This window comes from Fundulus heteroclitus, chromosome 3, assembly GCF_011125445.2.
Source record: "Fundulus heteroclitus isolate FHET01 chromosome 3, MU-UCD_Fhet_4.1, whole genome shotgun sequence".
NCBI lineage: Eukaryota > Metazoa > Chordata > Actinopteri > Cyprinodontiformes > Fundulidae > Fundulus > Fundulus heteroclitus.
Genome location: NC_046363.1, coordinates 17553983 through 17576170, shown reverse-complemented (window position 1 = coordinate 17576170; position 22188 = coordinate 17553983). Strand labels below are relative to the sequence as shown.

General features: G+C 37.5%; 1 protein-coding gene across 2 annotated transcripts in view; it reads left to right on the top strand.

Moving 5' to 3' along the window:
• col14a1a (collagen, type XIV, alpha 1a) overlaps positions 1–22188 on the top strand; it is a 201746-nt gene that overhangs the window by 109274 nt on the left and 70284 nt on the right. For both annotated transcript variants that reach the window (XM_036131224.1, XM_036131229.1), the window contains exons 21-27: positions 92–214; positions 2738–2887; positions 8952–9068; positions 12879–13025; positions 14009–14083; positions 17340–17479; positions 21037–21160. In XM_036131224.1, coding sequence (XP_035987117.1) covers positions 92–214; positions 2738–2887; positions 8952–9068; positions 12879–13025; positions 14009–14083; positions 17340–17479; positions 21037–21160 — 876 coding nt within the window. The remainder of the gene's footprint in view (positions 1–91; positions 215–2737; positions 2888–8951; positions 9069–12878; positions 13026–14008; positions 14084–17339; positions 17480–21036; positions 21161–22188) is intronic.

Sequence of the window (22188 nt, the reverse complement as noted above, 5' to 3'; positions counted from 1 at the left end):
ACCAAATCCAACAGAGTACAATTGGAAAACATGCCGACCTTCTCTGCAGCATTAAAGTCAAGTTCTCTTTTTGTTGTTGTTGTTTTGGTAGTGCCTCTCTTGTCCCCTGAAAACCTGCGCGTGTCAGAGGAGTCGTACAACCGCTTCAGGGTCTCCTGGGATCCGCCTCAGTCTCCGACAGAAGGTTACAGGATTGTCTACCGGCCCATCTATGGTACACACACACGCACACACAGACCCAAAAACAGACACTTTGCAGCTTTAAGAAAAGAACCAGCACAGAAATAGGGGCAGCAGCTCTGCTCATTTATTTTCTTTTCTTGAGACACCATTAAATGCCCTTTTTAGCTGCTCTGCCTTGTGTCTGGTGCTAATTGTTTCACCAAGACAAGGATCCAGCGTTTTATAGTTTCCAACTCTGTGTTCAGTCACCTAAAAACAGTTGTTTTCCCTCAGAGGAGCAGCTACAGGCAAACTTGCCACATTAAGGTTATTTTAGGAATGATGAGTGGAAGAAAAAAGAAAACGTCTTTGAGAAGTACTACACAGACCTACATTTCTCCCACATTAAGCAGTTAGAGTATATTAAATTTGAGTAACAACTCTAGGTGTATTTTGGTAAAGACAAACTGCTTCTAAATCTCATCAAGATTATTCCACTGGGTTATGTGTTGTTGGTAAAGTAGCTTTAACTCTTTAGTTTTATATATGATATATATTTATATTTTTAATAAGGGATCACACGGGCTCATGCAGGAATTTTACAATCCTGACATCTAATACTTAATATTCTTAGAAATATCTCTGCTATTCCTGACTCTGCCTTGGACTTTTTATCCTCCTATTTAAAGGATAGAGGTTTCTCTTTAGAATCTAGTGAGTATTCCTCAGTAAAAGCGTATTTAACCTGTGGGGTTCACTATTTAGTCTAATGTTTTTAAATGTCTGCACAATGCTACCAGATATTTGTTTTGTCTTTTAATGGCATCTCCTCCGACTTTCATGTTGAGTTACATTTAATTGTACACGTCATGTAAACTACACCGATTTGATAAGCCATCCATTGTGATCTGCTGCCCTTCTCGGATGAAGAACTGGCGTGCTGATAGTTGACTTTTTTTTAAATTAAGCAGAGCAAAAACCTTAAATATAGCCCCATCTGAAATATACTCACACATTGGCTAAGAAACTCTCTTTCTGTACATCTACAAAATCTACTCATAAATCTGGGAGTAATTTCAAGTGTTTCAATCTATCTCTTTATTCACATGCTGATATTTTTAGTCGTTGGACTTCCTAGCAGAGGAGATTACTGCAGTCAAGCATCAGCAGAAAATGATACAACTGAGCTGCAGGGTGTCAAACAAAATGAGATCTGTCGTCTTTCTAGATGTCACGAACAGTTTGGGCTCGGGGAGGATTTAGAAAAGCTTTTGGAGATGATTAACCTAGAAATGCATTAATTAGCGAGATGGCTTAATTGAAACAAATTATCACCAAATGTCCTTAAAACTAAATCTGTTCTATTTGGAAAAGTAAATAAATCTTAACAACTGAAAGAGTTTAGGAATATAATTTTCTATGTGGAAAATACACATACTGTATGTACAATCGAATTTAGCAAGAGGTATTTCAGTTTTGGGTAAAGCAAGTAACTTTTTCCATAAAGAATTGACTTTCTTTTTAAACCACAAGTCACTCCAATTACTGTAGTTGCCATAAATTATAGACAATGCTTAATGTTTATACACGAGCATAATGCCCCGTGGCTACGGAGGTATCCATCCACACAATGAGACAAGGACAGTTTTGATCCTGAGGTATGGAGGTAGGATTTAATAAGTGTCTACTTCTTTTATTTGAACATAGCATTAAGCTGGTATTCTGTGAATAGTGTGAAATCTCTGTTGGTACATGTTATATATTTCTGTTTCTTTTACTCTCTTTTTTTCCAACTATGTTCGAATTCAACTAATATTAAACTAAAGTTGATCTCAAACTTGTTGTGCCCTCCACTAATCCAGAAAATCTTGTTTCTATGTTTTGTTCCCTCTTAGACTTTCCTCCAGCCAGGTTAACATGTTCAAACAAGGAAGTTCATATAACTCTCATATTAGGTGTATTTATTTGGTTGCCTGTATCAAAGCTCAGATATAAAGCACATAATAGTCTGGTGCCGGCATAGCTGTCAGCTTTCTGGACAAAATGTTTTAGGCGCTTTTCATTCTCAGAATCAAAACTTGTTAGTCATTCATGACCCAGCAATGAATATTAAACGTGATTAAAGCTTTCAGACTGTGACCCTGAAGCATTACAACAACCTGCCTCCAGGGTTGGCTTTGATTCCATCACTGGATTCTTTTACAAATATTTGAAGCTTTGCCATTTAGTCTGACATTTGTTCAGGATTATTCTGGTATTGGAAATTGTTTATTTTTGTAATCTCATCCATCTTTTTATATTATTCTTCTGTGATTTTCATGGTTTATAGCTATAATGATATGTCTTCTGTCCTGGATTTAGATAAAAAAAAATTCCTTTACATCTTTGAAAACCATTTTATATCATCTTTTAAAACCCAGAAAGAATATATTTTATTTACTGAATCACGAATCATTTATATAAAAAAGGTATTGAATACATGTTCCTATGTTATTTTTTAGCTTAAAATTATTTTTTTGAAACACCCTATTTTTTTGTTTTTGTTTTTATGAGCATGTTTTGTTTTGTTTTTTAGCTCAGGGTCCACTTTTGGAGACGACAGTCGGTGAAGATGTGAACTCCATTCTCCTCCTCAATCTTTTGAGCGGGACAGAGTACAGTGTCCAAGTGACGGCTTTCTACCCAGCAGGACCGAGTGAACCAGAGCTCATTAATGCAAAGACATGTAAGCATTTGTTATTGAAACACCACAGGAATTCAAATTCTCCTCAACAGATGTGAAACTGTCTTTTTGACTACTGGAAAAACACTGCATGGCCAGCCTGCACTTCAGAGACTTGTCATAAATTGTGAAAAGAAAAAAACAGCAACACAAGAATGGTAAATTTTGATTCAGTGCACAAATTACAGAAATATCTTTATTGTCCCACAATGGGGAAATTTGGTTAAAAAACAAACAAAGAAACACTTAGACAAGATACATCAGAGTTACGCATTAGATTGAGTTATATGAAAAAAGGCTAATTTAAAGTTAAGTTCCTAAGCAAAGGGGAATTAACTTGTCAGAAAGGGAAAATTAAAAATAATTGTGCAATTAGTTATTGATAATACGGCATATGGTGAAAAATGCATACATTGTGCAAAAAACAAAAGATGGCACTATTTAAATTGATGATAAAGGAAGTCAGCAGCCCATTTAGAGTACGATGTGTGTATGTGTGTGTGTGTGTGGGGGGGGGGGGGGGGGGGGACTATCCAGTATACATGATTGTACAAGCAAACACCTCAGAGTAGCCAAGCTTGTGCAAATGGAGATTACCATCTGGTAATACGTTACTTTACTATTAAAATTCTGTACTTATTTCTATGAAAATGTTTTGTCTGTAAAATGCCAAATGCAGCCCAAACATGTAATATGTAAAACCCTAAAAGCTTTTTTTGTTTTGTTTACTATGGCAGTGTTCACATTTATGCTTAAGTATAAGTAGAACAGTTGTAATAACGTATTAAAACTAAGGGAAATTTAAACAATAGGAAAGAATTTTAGCATTTAATGATGATAAGCATCTCATACTGGTTAGAGGTTTTCATTGCAAAATACATTTGGACATAGATCCATTTTGTTTCATTTCAGGCAATTAATGGAGTTTTATTGCCTTTGGATTCAGATTTTTCAGTCATCACTAATGGACATCTGTGTAATATTCACTTTATCTGAGTGAAGCACGTTTCTGCTGCACATATTCTACATGTTATTTATCTAAATTCAGCTTTTTTACCCATTTCCACCACAATCAAATGCTAAAGTATTCATACCATATCAACTTTTATACACTTCAATATACTCTTTAAATGAATTTTGTTCTTCTTTTCTCGTTACGAATAGAAATCTAAATGTTTTGTGCATTTGTATTGAACCCTCATGAGTCAGCACTTTGAAGAACCACTGCAATTAAAGCTGCCAATCTTTCTACTGTAGGTTTATCCCTAAAAGCTTTGATCTTGCCAGAAACAGATTCTCCATTTGATTTATGTGTCGACTTTGCCTGGGATATTCTAACAGATGGATGTGCTTTGATCTAAACCCATTCTATTGTAGCTCTGGCCGTATGTTTAACGTCGTCCTGCTGAAAGGCAATCCTTCCACCTGAGTCTAAAGTCTGTTGCAGCCTTTAAAGGTTTTCTCCGAGCAATCTATATTTACCTCCACCCGTCTTCCCATCAACAGTAACCAGCCTTCTTGTCCCAGCTTAAGAACAATATGCCCTCAGTATGATGCAGCTACCACCATGTTTGACCTCGCCATAAAGGCCAGGGGAGTGAATACAAAAACCTTTGAAAATAAGGTGTAATTTTCCTTCCAAATCACGAGTGTGCACTACTTTGTGTTTGTCTATCACACAAAACCAAAATAAAAATACTTTTGAAATCTGTGGTTGTAATTAATCAAATTGTGTAAAATTTCAAGGGATATAAAATGATTATCACAACCCCAAGTACCTTTTTGAAACATAAGATCTAATAATCAAAGCAATTTTGTCATAGATCAGTTAGTTTTAGTTAAGGTTATTACAAAACTATCCAGTTTTTTTTCTTTATTTTTATTCCTAGCTAAATATTGTTATGGAAAGACACCGGGACCATTAGCAGGGACAGAGACTGTGGTTGCAGAAAAAGGAATGCCATTTTAGAAAAGCATGAATGTGTAACATGCATATTAATTGCCTGCTTATACCATGCACACTAATTTCCATTGAGACCCTAGCAAACAGGCAGATAAGCAGAAGGATATTAATATTTCCCATTCAGAAAGTGAGAACAATCCCTTTTGCATATAGATTTGAAATCAGCGGCTGCAGTAAGACCTAGCAAAGAGATTTTTATTCCTCTCATCTAAAACAAATAGATGAAGAAATCGAGAAATGGGAAGACTAACAGTGATATTAGACGGAAGAACAGTACATTCATCTATCACTGATTAACCCTTTCAGTCAACTATTACAACTTCTCAGTGTAAAACTGTGACATTTATGCTGTTGGTTTAGCATCTCTTTGTTTTTAGTGTCAGTTATTATATCATCTTGGTTCTAATTGGGACAAATCGTGCAAAAACTACTTTTTTACCCGATAAATACAATTATTGTGTACTTGGGGTCTCTAGGAATGCAGAAAATCTGAATGCAGTCTTTCCAAGAGCTGCATAGATATATTTGTTCTTTTTGGGTCATAGTTTACAAGTCATTCAGTTCTCTCTGTTTTCGGTTATGTTTTTTGGACACTTATTTTTGGTGCGATTTTCATAGTCCAAGCTGAAAGATGCCGAAACTACAAGTGGATGAATCAAAATATTTTATTGTTCATTACACCGTCCCCCAGCATACTACAAAAATGGCCAAACGGTGTGAAGTGCTTCCATTATATTTAGATTTAAAGAGACCACACCCAAACAAGTTGCTGTCAGACACACCTCAGATCAGGGGTATAAAGGGGGAGCATGGGGTTGAATCAACGAGGAATTCAGACCAACGCATTGCAGCTCCACTTTATATAGATCCCAGCTGAATGATTTTTGTGTGAAAAGGACAAACTGAAACAGATACATCCCCTAAAAATAATTGGTCATTTCCTCATTTGTCCATACATGTGTTTACATCCCATTGTAATGTGTTTATCATCACTGCCAGCAACTATTATTGCACAATTATTACCAATAATCGTGAAATAATTACTCTGGCTTTTTTTTTTTTACTTTTAATTGTGGCATTTCTGATAAAGCTCATCCTCCCTTGCTGTAGAACTAACATTATAATATTAGAATAACTTGTGTTTTTAATACTATAAACTGTATATAACTCTGTTTGTGTCTTTGCCACTGTCACGCCCAAATTTCCCTATTGAGGGACAATAAAGGATTTCTTATGTTATCTTATATCATGACCAAATACTTAATCTCTGCTGAATGCAATCAATTCTCAGTTACCTTGCTATATTCTCAAATGCAACAGATTTGCCTGTATTACACATGCATTAGCTTGATTTGTCCCTGTTTACAATTCAGTGGAGGAACTAATTTATTATTCACTTTGCATTCCAGTAATATGGATGTTGTAACATATTTCCCCTGGTGCTCTCACTGAAATGTAATCTTGGGAGCCATGGAAGCCAGTGGGCATGTTTGCACCACATAATTTTACTCACAAAAACATGCAACATAAAAAAACAACTTAATTGGGATGTTGGAGCTTTTTAAGTCAAACTTGTGTATTTTGAACCAAACAAGCACTTGTGCTCAGCAAATCAAGGCTAATGTTTTAATTCTAATCACCTTACTTGTCAAGTAAGAAACGGTTTGGTCCACACCTTGTTGAGAAAGAATTAAAGATTGGACACCAAATGTAGCAAAGCCAAATCCAAAATCCCTCCCACAGGCCAAATACAGACATTCATATAGTTGTCATTAATTACGGAGTATGAATGCCAAGGCCTGTATTAGTGATTTTGTTTTCTATGAGCCAAAAATGAACTATCAGCCTTTAAGGCCTTAGTATTATGTGTGCATGTGCACTCTGATGTTTACTGTCCTGTCTAAATACACATACTGTTAATGTGCTGCATCTCTCCAGTAGAACATGACTACACGTGAGTGCAAAGAAAAAGGCTAAGGACTGGTACTATCTCAGAAGTCAGATAAAACTAAACTGAAACAGATTATACCAAAAAAAAAGTTATCAAAATGTGTAAACCAGATTGTGGGACTCCAGCTAACCTTTCACTTGTTGGATGCTAGGGGAGCTGCAACCCCAGGTGGTTCAGATGCATTTTGAGCCCATTATGGCTCAAAAGGGATCTCAAAAAACCGGCAGGGTTTCTCTAAATTTGACAGTAAAACATAAAAGCCAGACGGGAGTTTGCTAAAATGCAAGTTGAAAATCCCCAAAGTTTCTGGAATTAATACAGTTTTTAGACAGATGAGACCAAATGCAATGTTTTTTGCCAGCGACATGACCTTTATGTTTATAGGAAGAAAAATAAATCTTTGAAAGGAAAAAAAAATACAAGCTATTATACCTACTGTGAAAATAATAAGGGAAGTCAGTTTGTCTATTTAATCAAAAGTAAACTCTGATTCTCAGTAAAAATTGAATAAACAATACATAATGGCATCATACTTTTGGCAGTTTTAAATCATTATGGAAGGTTGCCAACAAATTTATGTGTGCCCCTGAGGATAATAGTGCACTTTTGTGTCACTGCACCTTATTTAAAATGATAACTGCATGTCACATACATTATTCAGTAGTATTTAACATAAAGCACCTGCTTCCCAGTATATATCCATTTTATATTCTCAGCAGATTCTGCTAATAAGGAGGAAAGTAGGCAAGTTGCTCCTTGGAGGCTTGCTTACCAATAGTACGCTGTAGTTCAAGTGAAAAACATGTTTCCGCTGTGTAAATTGCATGCACAACTTTGCAGTTTCCTGCCTGCAGCCCAGATATTTCACAGCAAAACAACTTCAGCCCAAGTCATTTGTTTTATTTTTTTTAATTTACTTCTAACATCCATCTGCATTTCACAATTGGATTTATCAGTTTATAGCTTTCATATTTGTATGCACCCTACATTTATATCTGTATTTATTTTTAAATATGGAAGACTTGGTCCTCCATAAAAATATCAATAATAATAAAATCTGCAAAGACCCACACAACAGAAAAGATGAATTTTGCTCTAAAGTTTATCTTCAACCTAAATGTCCAGTATTGATCTTATTGTCCTTGTAGCATCTGAATTTAATAGTTATGTGAATCATCAAATGTTTTTTTTTTATTTCTCCATTATAATATTCAAATAAATGTTTGATTTATAAATGTAGAGAGAAAGTCCTGAAGAAGGTATGTTAGAAATTGGTCTTTGTGGGCTTTGTAAATTAAAATAGGGACAGTGAAGAGGGTTGAACAAAAAATGGTCTTAAAGGGTCAAGAGTAAAGTTTGAAGAACAGCAAATGTGCAGTGGATGACTCGGAGAATGAAGGGTAAAGGGTCATTAGAGGAGAGCAGTAATATGGAAGCAGAAGAAAGAATAACAGCGATAAAGTAATGAGAGTGATGAAAAGAGTTCTCCTGGAGGACCGGCATTTATTTATCGCAGAGGAACAGAGAGGAGATAGGAAAGCTGTTCTCCCATAGTAAATTTATTACACTAAAATAGTAAAAATTTGTTTTGAGGCCCACATGGTTGCTGGCTGTAACAATTGCAGGCTGGACTCAATTTAGATGTGAGAATTACTTCTGTATGATCATGTTGATAGGGAAAAAATAGTGTTTATTATAAGATTCAAAGATATTTTTAATATCAAAGATGCTCTAATTTCCAGGGTTTTCAAACCTTCACTGGGTAGTTTTAAAAGTTTGAATTAAAATTTCCACTGTACGACACGGCAGGATTTAGACATTTATGATAAATGGTAATGAAGAACCTGTGAAACTCAAAGAAGGTGGATGGAAAAAATAGAATGGATACAACCTTAGGATAGGATTTATTTCTGTTCAAATGCCATACTTTGCTATATTTTCCTGACTGCAATGCAAACCTGTTATTAATTTGTCAACCTAAACATCACCTTGTTGTGAACCGATGCATTTGTTACTTTTCTGTCATAAATAATACAGGCAGATATAATAAGTTCTCCTGATGGTTCTTAGTCTGTGTGTAAGAGATTCAGCGTTTTCCTTTTTAGAGGTTTAAACGCACACGTTGAATCAATCTCTCTTGTGTCTCACTGCAGTGTTCCTTGGCGTTTCTGGTTTGTCAACCTACCAGGTTCGCCCCAACAGCATGTGTGTTCAGTGGCAGCCTCTTCTACACGCCACGTTGTATCGGGTCTCCATACAGTCGACACTCAGTAAGTACATTTACTGGTGGCAGCGCTGCCAGTTCACCTCGGTTTTTAAAGGTCTGCCCTCTTTGTTTCTGTTTTTAGTTATTTTTCTAACAGAAAGTAGAGTATAGAGATATTTCAATTAATGTTGGAACAGAAGAGTCCTTACTCATAATTTTTTTTTTAAAGGATGCTCGGAAATGTTGCTTAGCTATCTATTTCCTAGCTGCCACAAATGTTTTTGGTCACAAACCTTTATGACGGTTTTTATTGCATACAGAGAACGGAGTAGAACTGAAAATATTAACTATTACAGAAGAAAATCATCAATCAGAGAAGGAAAGAAGATTTTAGACTCAACTCTGAGATGTTCTTTGTTCAATTTAAACAAATAACAGTGTATATTTTAGCAGTAACACAAGAATATCTGTAACCAAACATTAGGTTTTTGCAACAGTTTGTTTGCTTGTTCAGTCTTAATATTTTGTTTCCATAAGGTGTGAAGCAAGATTTCCACTTGAATCCCACTTATTTAATACATCCAAACCTTTTTATACTTGTAAACATGTCTTGTTTACAAGAATAAAATGATAAAAGGTTTCCTTATAGATTTGTACTTTGGCATGATAAAAATGTCTTGTCCAACATCATTAAGATTTGCCAGGTTGTACCTTTAATCTGAATCCACACTGATGTTTCTGTTGTGGTAAATTTTGGTAATCCCAAGAAAAAAAGAGGTTTGGTGTGATTTCATGTCAGACAATGAGGGGAAAAAAAGTTTATTTTCAAACAGTCTGTGTCAACATCTTGTTTCAACTGTGAATATAACTTTCCCTCCTGGTAATACCGCAACAGACGTTTCCTGTGAGCCAACTTTGTCTCATATGGTGATAGGCCGTGTAGGAACCACCATCTGGGCAATAACACAGTATCTTCAGAAGCAGCAGACAAACACCGTTCTTGTTAATCAAGTCCTCATATTCAGCAGAAAATCAGGGAGGTGTAATTTGTGCTTCTTGTTTGTATGACAGATGATTTCATAAGCAGTTTAATGACCATAAGTGCAATTTTGCTGTCCTATTTATTTTTTCTACACTGACCAGAGGTGAGTTATGTGACACACAGTTTTTATGACTTTTCTGTGCCAAACACCCTGCAGTAAACTCATTTAGTGCAATACCAACTGTGGGTGCTTTTGATTAGCATTTTCCTTAGGATAAAGCATCTGCTAGATCTGTGTTATGGATTAAAAACGTAATAGAGAGTTGTGTGTTACGTGTCACTGCAGCTGCGCACATGCTGCAGTGGTGAACAGCACATCCTGCTCTTGCTAAGACGGTTTAAACTTGCACCAAATAAGGCTAACCCAGACCCATTAAATAGACTCTAATGAAATAAAGCTAAATATTAATTCCTCTATTTTGAATTAATTCAGAGCCTGGCAAAATATTTCACACCTCTTCAATTTCCCATGATGTTTCATGACGGTAGTGCACACCTAAACGCATTTTATTAGCATTTCTTTGTGAAAGATCAAAGAAGTTCATATGTGTAGACATTGAAATAAATCCAAAAGAAGGTATGTTTAAAGCTTGGTCTCATGTAGGGGAGTCTGTAGAATAAGGTCCTCTGGTCAGGTGAGAACAATACTGACAATTTTTGGCCAATAGTATCTGGGGTAGTGAAAAAATACGGCACATCCCCTTGTTCACACCATCTTAACAATAAAACATGGTGGTGGGAGAATCATGCTGTGGGGATGCGTTCTTTGGAAGGGACAGGTTTACTGGCCATGGTTAAACAGGGGCCACAGGTTCATCTCCCAGCTGGACAAAGGACCTAAACACACGGGCAGAGCTAATTTAGAATCTGTGGTAAGACTTTAGAAATGTTATACACACACCTCCCATCCAGTTTGACTGAATTTGAGCTGCTTCTCAGTGTTTAGACATGCCATTTTTCAGGTCATCTGAGTATGAATGTCGCCAGGCTGTTCAGATTATTAGTAAAATGTTTTCAATTCCATTTATTGTTTTCCTTCCAATACACAATGCAAAACTTTGTATTAGTTACATAAAGTACTTTTGCAAGGCTCTTTAAGTCATTAACGAGGGAATAGGCTAGATTACAGCATATTTCAGACCTATGAAGTCAGCTTTTACTGTAGTGCCGGCAATAACGAGGAATTCCCAGGAATGACCTGCCTGAGACAAGGGTGGTGTTTACTGGAATACACACAGAAATAAAATAACTACTTGTGCTGAACAGAACACTCAGGAAGTGATATATTTCCAAATGAAGCCTTAATGTATTTACTCTCAGAAAATACAATTAAATAAAGCAATCAAGCAATTCTTTATTATTTATTTGTCCTTTTTCACTATCACTCTTGCCTAGGTGAGGCCAGAGTTTATTTTAATAGACGCAAAGCCAAGTGTCTGAACAAAAAGCTTGAAAACAGGAAACGTGGGAAAGTTTAACCTCTATGGCTGTTTCCTTCATTGAGGTGGAGCTGATTTATCACTCTCCAACACGAGAAGCATTAGGAAACAGAATTAGAATAATGAAACTGACAAATGGCAGTCATTAGTGTGTACTGTATGAAGATCCTCTTTGGGCTCCCATCTTAAATTATTTTCCCCGCAGATTTTTTTTAAACTTGTTTTTCTGCTTTTATGATGAATATTACCCTAGACTCTGGAATCTAGAATTAAACCCCAAAAGTAAAAGGAATCTGCAATGTAGTTAATTTCTTCAGTATGTAAAGATTTTTACCTCTTTAGTGTTAATTGCATTATTTTTTTAGTTGCACTTTTTTGGTGCGGTGCTGAAATGGGCTGCATATTATTGCCAGAACCATGCAGGGGAAGTCGTGACCAAAAAGAAGAGTAAGGGTAAGAGATAAGAGCCATCAATAACTGTTTCTTATTGAAATATTATTAATAATGAACTAAGAGTAAATAAAGTATGGGATAGGAGCATCAGTAGAGCAGTTGTGTAGGGTGTGGAGGCATATTAAAAGAATAATAAGCTAGTGTTGTTTGGTCTAAAACCTAAACAAACCCAAACAAGCCAAAACATAAAAAATAAACCAGAATTTACTTTGTTCCAGGATTCTTGTCATAAGCTGTTATTCATTGCTTAATTTAAGGGGCAGAAATTATGTTACGCTGCTGTGAGTAAAACGGGGATTTACTATTTTAATCCAAAGACAATGTGATTATTTGGTTTACATTTTAAATTGTCCTTAGTATCTTGTATTAGCAATTAGCACAGCTAGCATAACTGGCTTTACAGAGACAGTTATCTCCGTATGTAGAAAGTCTTGCTCTCTCTCGCTCTTTCACAGCCTGGACAAAAAACAGCAGACTTGTCTATAGACATACAGAAAGTATATGGAAAGTACAGTTTCCTTTTTTCAGACACAACATCCACCCTGGCAATGGTGGCCAACGCAGCCTGGTAATGATTTCAATTATCAGAAAACAATGTTATGTTTGAGCTTCCAACTGGATTAGTCACCCATTACTGCTGATCAAGCTGAAATCCTCATTCTACTCACCAGCCAAACCTCTGGATTGTTTCTAATGTTGTTGTTTTAATACATATTGCAGGATTTAATGGCCCAAAATTGTTTCCATAAATCTGTTGTTTTAATCTTATTTCTACTTGTAGTAGATAACTTCTGGTTTTCTGCGCCCTGAGCTTATTTACAGCAAAAGGTTTTCACTTGTCTGGTTCAGACATAATGCTGAGAAAATAATTTCTTGGAAAAGAATCTCTTGATCAGAGTTTTAATCATGTGGGTTTTTTTTATGTTTTTGCTGCTTGCAGATGGTCAGAGACAAGAAATGAACCTGGGGGCTTCAGCTTCGCGCCACTGTTTCTATGACCTCACTCCCAGTAGCCAGTACCAGATCAGTATTTACACCCAAATGCAAGAAATGGAAGGGCCCTCTGTATCCATCACTGACATGACACGTATGTATGCATGCTTTTATTCTCAGAAGGAAGAAATAGGCTTCTAAACCTATTTATCAACTATGACTCCCATTTAAGCCTTACTCCCTAACTTTCTTTTAGTTTCCTTCTGCCAAGCATTCATCTCAGCTCTGCAATATGCTCTCTGTTCTAAAGCTGCCTTTTAGTCTGTCATGTCTCTAACTTTCTTTGAGAAGATAGATTTTACTGTTGCAGTTCATTGGGCCGCTGATGGAATTTCACATCTCCATGGACAAAGACCACTCACCTTACAACTAGGCTTATAGATAGATTGAATAGTTGATACTCTCAGACACAATGTCTCTCTCTCACACACACACAGTCCCACTTTAACACAGAAGACAGCTGGTGATTTAATTTAACAGCTAGCTCAAGGGTTTGGTTTCGGCAGGAGTTGAAAAGTTCCAGTTTCTACTTCAGTAAAAGTTAATGGTAGAAAATTTCTATGAGCATCTAAAGTTCACTTGAAATGTATTAGGCTATTGAACTGATATGCTGTATTCATTTTTACCAGTTGTATCCTGTGGGATAGACAATGTTGCTATAGATCTTTCTGAATGTATTGCAGATAGCCTCAGCCTGATGAAAATACGTTGTTGTCCAGCATCTGTTGGCTATCTTTTGGAGCTAATAGATGGGATAGAACGAGTTGAATAAATGTAGCCTTGTTCAGAGGTTGGCTAGTTAAATTTGGAGGAATGAGATAGCTGAATAGTCCATGCACTTAAATTTATTTGTGTGCAGATATTTCCGTAAAGCCCAGAGCCTAGTTGTCAAAGGGTCAAAGAACTGGACAGCTTTTAACGTGAGGAAAGTGGGCTCCTTTAGTCTTCTTAGTTTAATATTTGGGTACACAAGTAAGCTATTTGTATTTATATTTGGCAGATAAGCTCTACGATAGCAATTGCCTGATGACATTGTTGTATTTTCTTGTCTTTTTCTTTGTGGTTATACAAATTTAGTGCCGGAGCCCACTCAGGCTCCGACTGAACCGCCCACGCCAGAACCGGCTCCCACCCTCCCACCTGCTAAAGAAGGTAAACTTGAACCACAACACTATCTTATGGGTGCAGTACTTTGATTGGACAGCTTTTGGAGTGTGTTTTTAGTCAGATTAATGCCAAAGTGGGTAATTTTGCTATCAGTTGCTTTTTGTATGTAGTTTCAATCACATTAGAGTTTATCTGTCCAATAATATGCTCTAAACTGGAAACAGCTCCCCTATTAGCACCCCTGGTGAAAACGTGCAAAAAGTCCTCCACTTAATTTAGATTTATTACAGTAGTAAAAATTCACACGGAATAAGGTAGAAAACTCAACTTTTAATGTGAGTACATCTATTGGGGGGGCTTTTATGCTGCATAAAGTCAACATAGAATGTCTACATGTAAATGAAGCATGTTTTAACGTTCTGCTTCACGTCATAAGTTGATGATAATTTATAGACACTTTTAATTAGTAATGCTCAACTTTCTGTTTCCATGGGGGAAATGGTAGCTGAATGGATAGATTGATTTTTGCAAAGCGGCGTATAACAACAGACCTATTAATTAACACATTTACAAGAGCAGTAATCAAAGGAACAACACAGTAACAACCACTTTGAACAGTAGTGCAAATTACAACAGTTTGTACAAGGCATAGTACATTCAAAGGCTGCATTTATATAATTTACAGATAATTAAAAGGAATTCAAGTTACTTATCGTTTGGTAACTGTACAGCATGCCCAGTGGAAGGTTGTCTGTTAGACAGATGAGAGCTGCTGTAGTGTGAGATGGCAAATGAAATGAATGATTTTCTGCAGAGCTGAATGAGTCTGTTGGAGAAAGAGCTCTGCTGGCTCTCTAAGGGGTCATGAAATGGGTGGGATGGGTTATCCAAAATGGACTGCAGTTTGTTCAGTGATTCAAACATCTCCAAGCTCTGTACAATGACTGTACCTGCTTCTTTAATGTTTATTGAGCCTGACTACATCCCTGAAACTGATGCTGCATCTGCAGCACACCATCCATCGCACAGTACATTGCACCTGCAATGACAAGGATCCTAAAAATTGCACCTGCAAGAATCCTAACTCACACACAAAGAGTCTACTTATGCTTTCTTGTGCACCGCTTTGATGCTGGTTGTCCAGTCCTTCCTGGTGTTAAGGTGTTCTCACAAGTGTCTGTAGCTGTCGACAACACCCGTATCCTCTCACATATGACTTCACGCAATGGTCCATTTTTGCAAGGTATTTTTCAAAATGGAGAAAGAAAGAAAGAAAGAAAGAAAGAAAGAAAGAAAGAAAGACATGCCATTAAAGTAATTCAGATGTGTGTTGATTGTCATAACTCTGGAAATGGCTACATGAAAACAGCTACTTGTCCACAGTTGTGTCAAAACAGTGACCAACAAGATTTGGAGAGGACCCTATGAGAGGAATGGTTAGAGAATTTCAAAATAAAAAAACTCCTTAGATCACTGTTGAAGAATGACGACAGAGTTTTCAATGTGGGATTACACTACAGAAGCAAAACATTAATTTATTTTGTGGTTTTACAGATCTTTAACAGGGTACCTATAATTGTGGAGACCACTGTAACGACATAGGCTCTAACTTTTAAATGTTTCCTAATGATTATTAAGAAACCAGGTTTAAGTTGAATTTTCTGTCCTATCTTGTATCTTACAATTTCTCTGGATAAAGGCAAGGATACAGTAGAGGTTTTAGCGCATTTTGTTGTCCCAGTTTCACTTCAGAGCGGGCTTGACTGTATAAACCGAATAAGTCATTTATGACTAAAACGGTTGACACCAATATAGTGTTTGTTTCGCATTATGCCCTTGATTTATTAGTCTCCAATGTGCTTGTGTGTGTGTGTGCTTCTGCTTCAGCCTGCAATAATTGATATTGTCTGCATTGCCATTATTTTTGTCACTTCTGAGCTAAAACTTAAATTTTCACTGGAGAGCACACTTCTCAGGCCACATTTGAAAACAGACCCCTTAAACCACTGGCCTTGGTCTAACAACAGTTTCAATTTTTATAACTTCTGTAGATGTCTAAAAAAAAAGAAACGGGCAAACAGAGGCTAAAACATGTTTGCCGTTCACCCATCGACCCGCTCAACAGACTCACATCGTTTAGCCCTAAATTTTAATTTGCACCTTAAAGAAGGAAGAATCCATGTGCAAAAGCTACGAACAGGTTACCCTCGCTCCAAGTCAGGCTTTAAACAGCGATTTATTTCTACTGCATTAGGGTTACAAAAACTGTAACTTATTCCGTAATACTGTAAATTAAGTCAATTATAAGACAAAGTATAGCTGACCATAACTGGCTGATTTATTTAATGTCTAAAAACCAGAAAGAAAATGTTCAAACTGCCACCCGTCAGATCCTTGGCCTCTCCTGTTTTAAAAGGTCCTCCTCTTTTAAAAGGTCACCTACAACATGAGGCTATCAGGCATGACACGACACACCAGCTGAGCCCGTCTTTAAGCATTTCTGTTTAGGTTTCTGACCTTTGTCAGACATGTGCCTCCATGTGAGACAGTGTGCAACCTGTATTTAGAACAAGATTTTAAAATAGGAGAGCAAGAATGAGTGTGCGGGTTTCTGTTGTGTAAGAAAACAGAGAAAGGAACCTAGAAAAAGTACAGTTATAATTAATACAGTTACAGTTAATATTATTCAAAGTGTTGGTTAAAACTATCAAGGTTCTCCTGTTCTATCCCCTTCTTTTGCTTCAAAAGTACAAACATTTTTCATGTTTTCCCTGAAATTTATCAAAGCCGGTAGGGTCATAAACACTGCTTGGAATTTTGTGACTCGGAGTATGAAAAGCCTTCAGAACCCCTTAACAGCTTTATGGCTTCTATGATATGGCTTCTGGGAGTCATTGAGAAACCTGAGAAGAATAAAAACAGAGAGCAAAGTCACTGCGGGGCCAACAACGGGACTGAGTTGCAAACAAAAGAAGACATGAAATACATAAACCCATTAAATAGGGCATTTCTGTGAGTTTTGTAGTGCTTGCACAGCATTAATCCATCTTATGAACTTTACAGTGTTTACACTGCTCTCAAGGCCTGATCCTGACATATTTACCCATGTCTTGGAGATGTATGTTTGCTGTGATTCTTACTTTAAATATTTAATCAGTCGGAATATATTAGGCAGCCTGTATGTATTCTAATTTTCCATGATCCTTGTCTGACTTTTTCTCTTTTTGAAAATTATTTTATAATGCAGGTATGTAATGCTGAGCTGACTAAATCTCTCTGTGTGCCTGTCGTGTTGGACTAGTGTGTAAGGAAGCCAAAGCTGACCTGGCGTTTTTGGTTGATGGCTCCTGGTCCATTGGAGATGACAACTTCATGAAGATCACACAATTTCTCTACAGCACGATGGGTTCATTGGATCTGATTGGACCTGATGGCACACAGGTTTGTCACACGATCATAGCCACACCTGTGTCAACTCAGGGTCTAACACTATTTTGTTTGCGGGTATAGAAAGGCACATAGACATCATGTTGTGACGGCAATCCTGTTTCATTCTGATCAGCCCTGACCGGTGACCTCCTTGTTCGGAAAGTAAAAAAAAAAAAACATTGGAGCACTGCTAATCGGGGGGGAGGGTGAATGGCCAAATAATAGTACTTTATTTATTGAAGTTAAGACTGGGGATGGTGCAGAAGTGATGGATGGGTTCAAGGTGCTAGTGAGATTACATCAGGCATCAGCTCTCTGGCAACTTTTGATTGAAGTGGTGATATATAGGGTAACAGATGAGTTCAGGAGTCCCAAAGGGTGATGATATTTGCAGATGACATTGTGGTTTTTAGTGCATAGAGTGGGTAGCACTGAATTTGTTGTTCTTCCTTTCTTCTTTGCAAATGTTTCCTTTTTTTATTTTGGACTTTGTATTTGGTATTAAAGTGGAATTTTCCAATCCCTCATCCCCCAATCTACATGCATTTGGGTACTTCACTAGCATTTCACATACTTTCACTCTCCAAAGCAACTGGTGGTGCATTTGAGAGGCGAAAATGAGAGCGCAGGCCAGGAAGAGCGGGCAAGGATGAGTTTCAACAACGATTTGTGGGAGGGCGATTGCTGCATAGGTAAAAAGGAATGTTAACAACATTGAAACCGTGATGACGTATGGTTTTGAGGCATTGGCACGAACAAGATAGATGGGGGAGGTGGCAAAGCTGAAGATGTTCAGATTTTTTTTGGAGGTGACCAGAATTAGAATTGGGTATACCTATGGGAGAGCTCAGGTTGAGACACAGTTAAAAGCAGAAAATAGACTGGCTTAGATGTGCAAAGAAGTTTGATGGATGCAGTAAAGGACAATATGCAGAGGGTTGATGTAATAGTGCAGGATGCTGGGGTTTGGCTGAGATGGAGCCTGATCACGTGCTGCAGAAACCCCCTAAAAGAACACTGCTCTAATCTACAGTCTAAACAGCTTGTGTAAAGTACAGTAATGCAGCAGGCCGTCCAACTCTTATTTAAGGCTATGTTAAGCTACTCTACAAAAACAGACTCTGCAGAATTAACATCGTTTTCAGCAGCTTAGATGTTTTTTAAGTAGACTGCTGAGTCATCACTGATATCCATCAAAACCATCCAATGAGTTCATGTGGTTTATGGTAATTGAAAACAACCCTTTACATAACATGGCAGCAGTTTTTGGTTTTTTTTTAAACCCAATTTTCATTTGTCACTCCCCTGAGAAACCGACTTGGCTGCAGCCTTTTATCTATTTAAAAGTTTAGGAAAGTGAGAGGAAACTTTATACCCCTATCGAGTGAATCTTTGCTTTCTGGAGGGACTTATAAGTTGCTGAGCTGCATTCGATTAATTCTGCTCATTTACTGCCAGTGTGTTCTTTGCCAGGAAACATTGCTCCTTGTGCATGAATGGTGGTTTTAATAAGTTAAATCTGCATGAATTAAAACCTGGAATAAACATCAAGTGGTCCAAAAAGAAAAGGAGGCACTACAGACATTTCTCTGAATCATGGTACCTCGGTCTCACCATTTCCTCTATTAGGCTCATCAATAGCAACGCTAGGCTCCAACCTGTGGCAGTTTCCACCCTTCTGCCTGTGTGAACTGATTTATTTGGGCCTCTTTCCTGCACGGCCTCCACAATGTCAGCAGACTTCAGCTGCTTCATTTGTCACACTATATAGGTGCTGGCTAAAGCCTTTTGTTTCATCTGTGTAATGTCTGCTGTTAAGCAGTTTGCTGCCTTTGCTGCTCCCCGTAACCTCTTAGCAGTGGGCCACTGACAGCAAACCACCGGCTGTAATGTGAGAAAGTTGGCTGCACTGTAAAGAGGCAGTTGGCCTGTAAATGAAACCAGACATGAGCCAACAGCAGCACCATTAGCGGTGTGGAGGGGATGATAGAGTCCATCCCTCTAAATGAAGGCAATTAGATTGATTATAGATCAGCGTTAGATGTCTGAAAATACGGTGCCTTTCAAAAGTATTCACATCTTCCTGAACTTTTCCTCATTATCTCATGTTGTATCCCTTACTTCAGTGTGTGTGTTGATTTTTTTTGTGTTTTTTTGTGTGTGTTTTTTTTTTTTTTTTTGTGATCGACCAGCACAAAGTTGTTCATGGTTGGGAAGTGGACAGAAAATGATTCGACTTTTTTAGTGCCTTTCATAATCAAAGTGTAAACTGTGGTGTGCATTTTTGTTGAGCATCCTTGAATCGATAACTTTGCCTGCAAGATGAATTCTCGCGGCATTTTTGCGTTCCCAAACACTCGAGAATCCATCTTGTACCGTTCTGGTTTCAGCCGTTCGTGCCCAAACCTAAAATAGTTTGGGCCAATCACGCGGTTTAAGGCAGGATGTACCGCTGCAATGAAAGCAAGAGCGGCTGAGCCCACAGCCGGACCAACATAAGGTGCAGCAGGACGCACACGTAGCTGCTGCTATCACATCTGTTTTGTAAGAATCCACGATTTCTTCTTTCATAGCCTTCACTAGCTTACCTTTTTGTGGTTTTTCATGACGCCTGCTGCTTATGTTTTAATTTGATACCGTGTTTGGCTATAGTTCTGTTTTGGGCTCCTCTGACCAGAGCACCGTCTTCCCCATGTGTGTTTTGCCCACTACAGGTTGCATGACAAATTGTAAAATGGGTTTCTCATTGTTTTCTTTTACCAATGACTTTTTTCCCACTGCTACCATGAAGGCTAATTTGAATCACAACTTCTGGTCGACAGATTTTTACACCTGAGATGTTAATCTCTGCATCTCCTCCAAAGTTATAATAGACCTTTTGGGCTTCTTAATCTCTTATGAATAGTCTCCGTGTCATTGTGGTAATTGGCCAATTGTTTTTATTTTCAAGATGTGCCTTTGATTTACATTTTCAGATGATGGATTGGACTAGAGCTCCGTGAGGTGTGCCCCAGCTTGGGATATTGTTTTCTAATTCTACTTTAAATCACACAATTTATAATTATTTTCTGTTTTGAAAACTTTGTGTTGGTCTGTCACTTAAAATCCCAATAACATCCATTGATTTTTTTAGGTTGTAACAAGAACAATGTGCAAAAATATGTTGTCTGAGCAAATCGAATTAGTCAATAAAATGACTTATTTAGAGTGCAAATTGAGCATTTAAAGCCACGTGTTATTTCCAGTAAATGCAGAGATAGTAGCTGGAACTGAAGTGGATGTTTATTTCTAAAGCCTGATTTAAGAAATTTGAGTTCTTCTTTCTTTTGTTTTTGCTTTTGACGTTTGCTAAACCAAACCTGTACAGACAAATGTTGGAACTACTTTGAAGTGATGTGTTCGGCTTTAATGTGAATTGATAGGGCAGAACAGAACCTTATTCTCTGTGAAATCTATTGCTCTGTAGGAAGTTGAAGCCAATATAGGTGTCGACAGATGGGAATTTACTGCGGAAAGCCTTTGCGTTCACCGTTCTGTGAAATGTATTTGTTGCCTCTGTTTCTCTTCAGGTGGCAGTCGCTCAGTTCAGCGATGATGCACGGACAGAGTTTCTGCTGAGTTCTCACGGCAACAAGGAGGCGCTGCTGGAAGCCGTCCAGAACATCAGATACAAGGGCGGGAACACCAAGACAGGTCAGAGGAAGGTGTTACCGCGATTGCGTTGGCAATCATTTAATTTTGAAGCAAAGGTAAACTTGCAGATTTTCTTTTCTTACCCGAGTCTAAATGCACCACAGATTCCTGAAAACAGTCCCATAACATTTTTGCAGACTGTTGTTTTCCCTAATAAAAAAGATTTAAACTACTTTAAAGTACTTAGAGCCCTCTGATAGTCTTAAATATTGATACTGGAAGTAGAAGCTGAATGCTCAATATTTCTACAATGTCATAATATTGGGTTTGACAAACTTTGCTCGTTGGTTTATGTGATAATCAGATCACCAGACTGCTTTTTTCCATTAGGGATTTTTTGGAGGCTCGGGGTTTGGTTGCACAAGGACCCACTCTCCATTACGCTAACTGCACTTGCTAAGAAGAGAAAGGCAACGATCACACATTGCAAATATGTTTTATACAACAGATAATGTGTGACAAAATGACTGACAGGTTAACGAAAGAGTGGAATCTTAAATCCTGGACTGAGGCTTCCAGAATCTTGATCCCTGCAGGTCAGACCATCTGTTATATCAGATAGCAATCACAAATTGTGATTAATTATAGTTTCCTGATAGTTTGCTGACATATATATGGCTCAGAGCCTGTGTCAGAGTGAGCATTTATCAATTAAGGTCAGAGTTCTCTCACCTGCACTGTAGCTGGCAGCTCTTTTGACCTCTGAGCAAATACTAATCTCACTGCAGGCGTTCAACCCCCTGCCCCCTCAATATTTTATTAAATGACTCATTAAATGTCAAAGGTATATATAATTATTTTAAGTATTGAATTATTTCCATACTTTTCTTTTGCTGCATACTGTGAATTTATTTTAGCTGTCAGCCTTATCCATCATAGTTGACAGGCGGGGCTGATATTAAGTATAAGGAGGCTGATCTGCCATGGGGTTGCTGTGCATGTTAATTATAAGTTAAGTGATATTTCACAGGCCATAGTGACACTTTATGCATTATTTCATGACAGACTGTAGCATAGGAAATACGGAA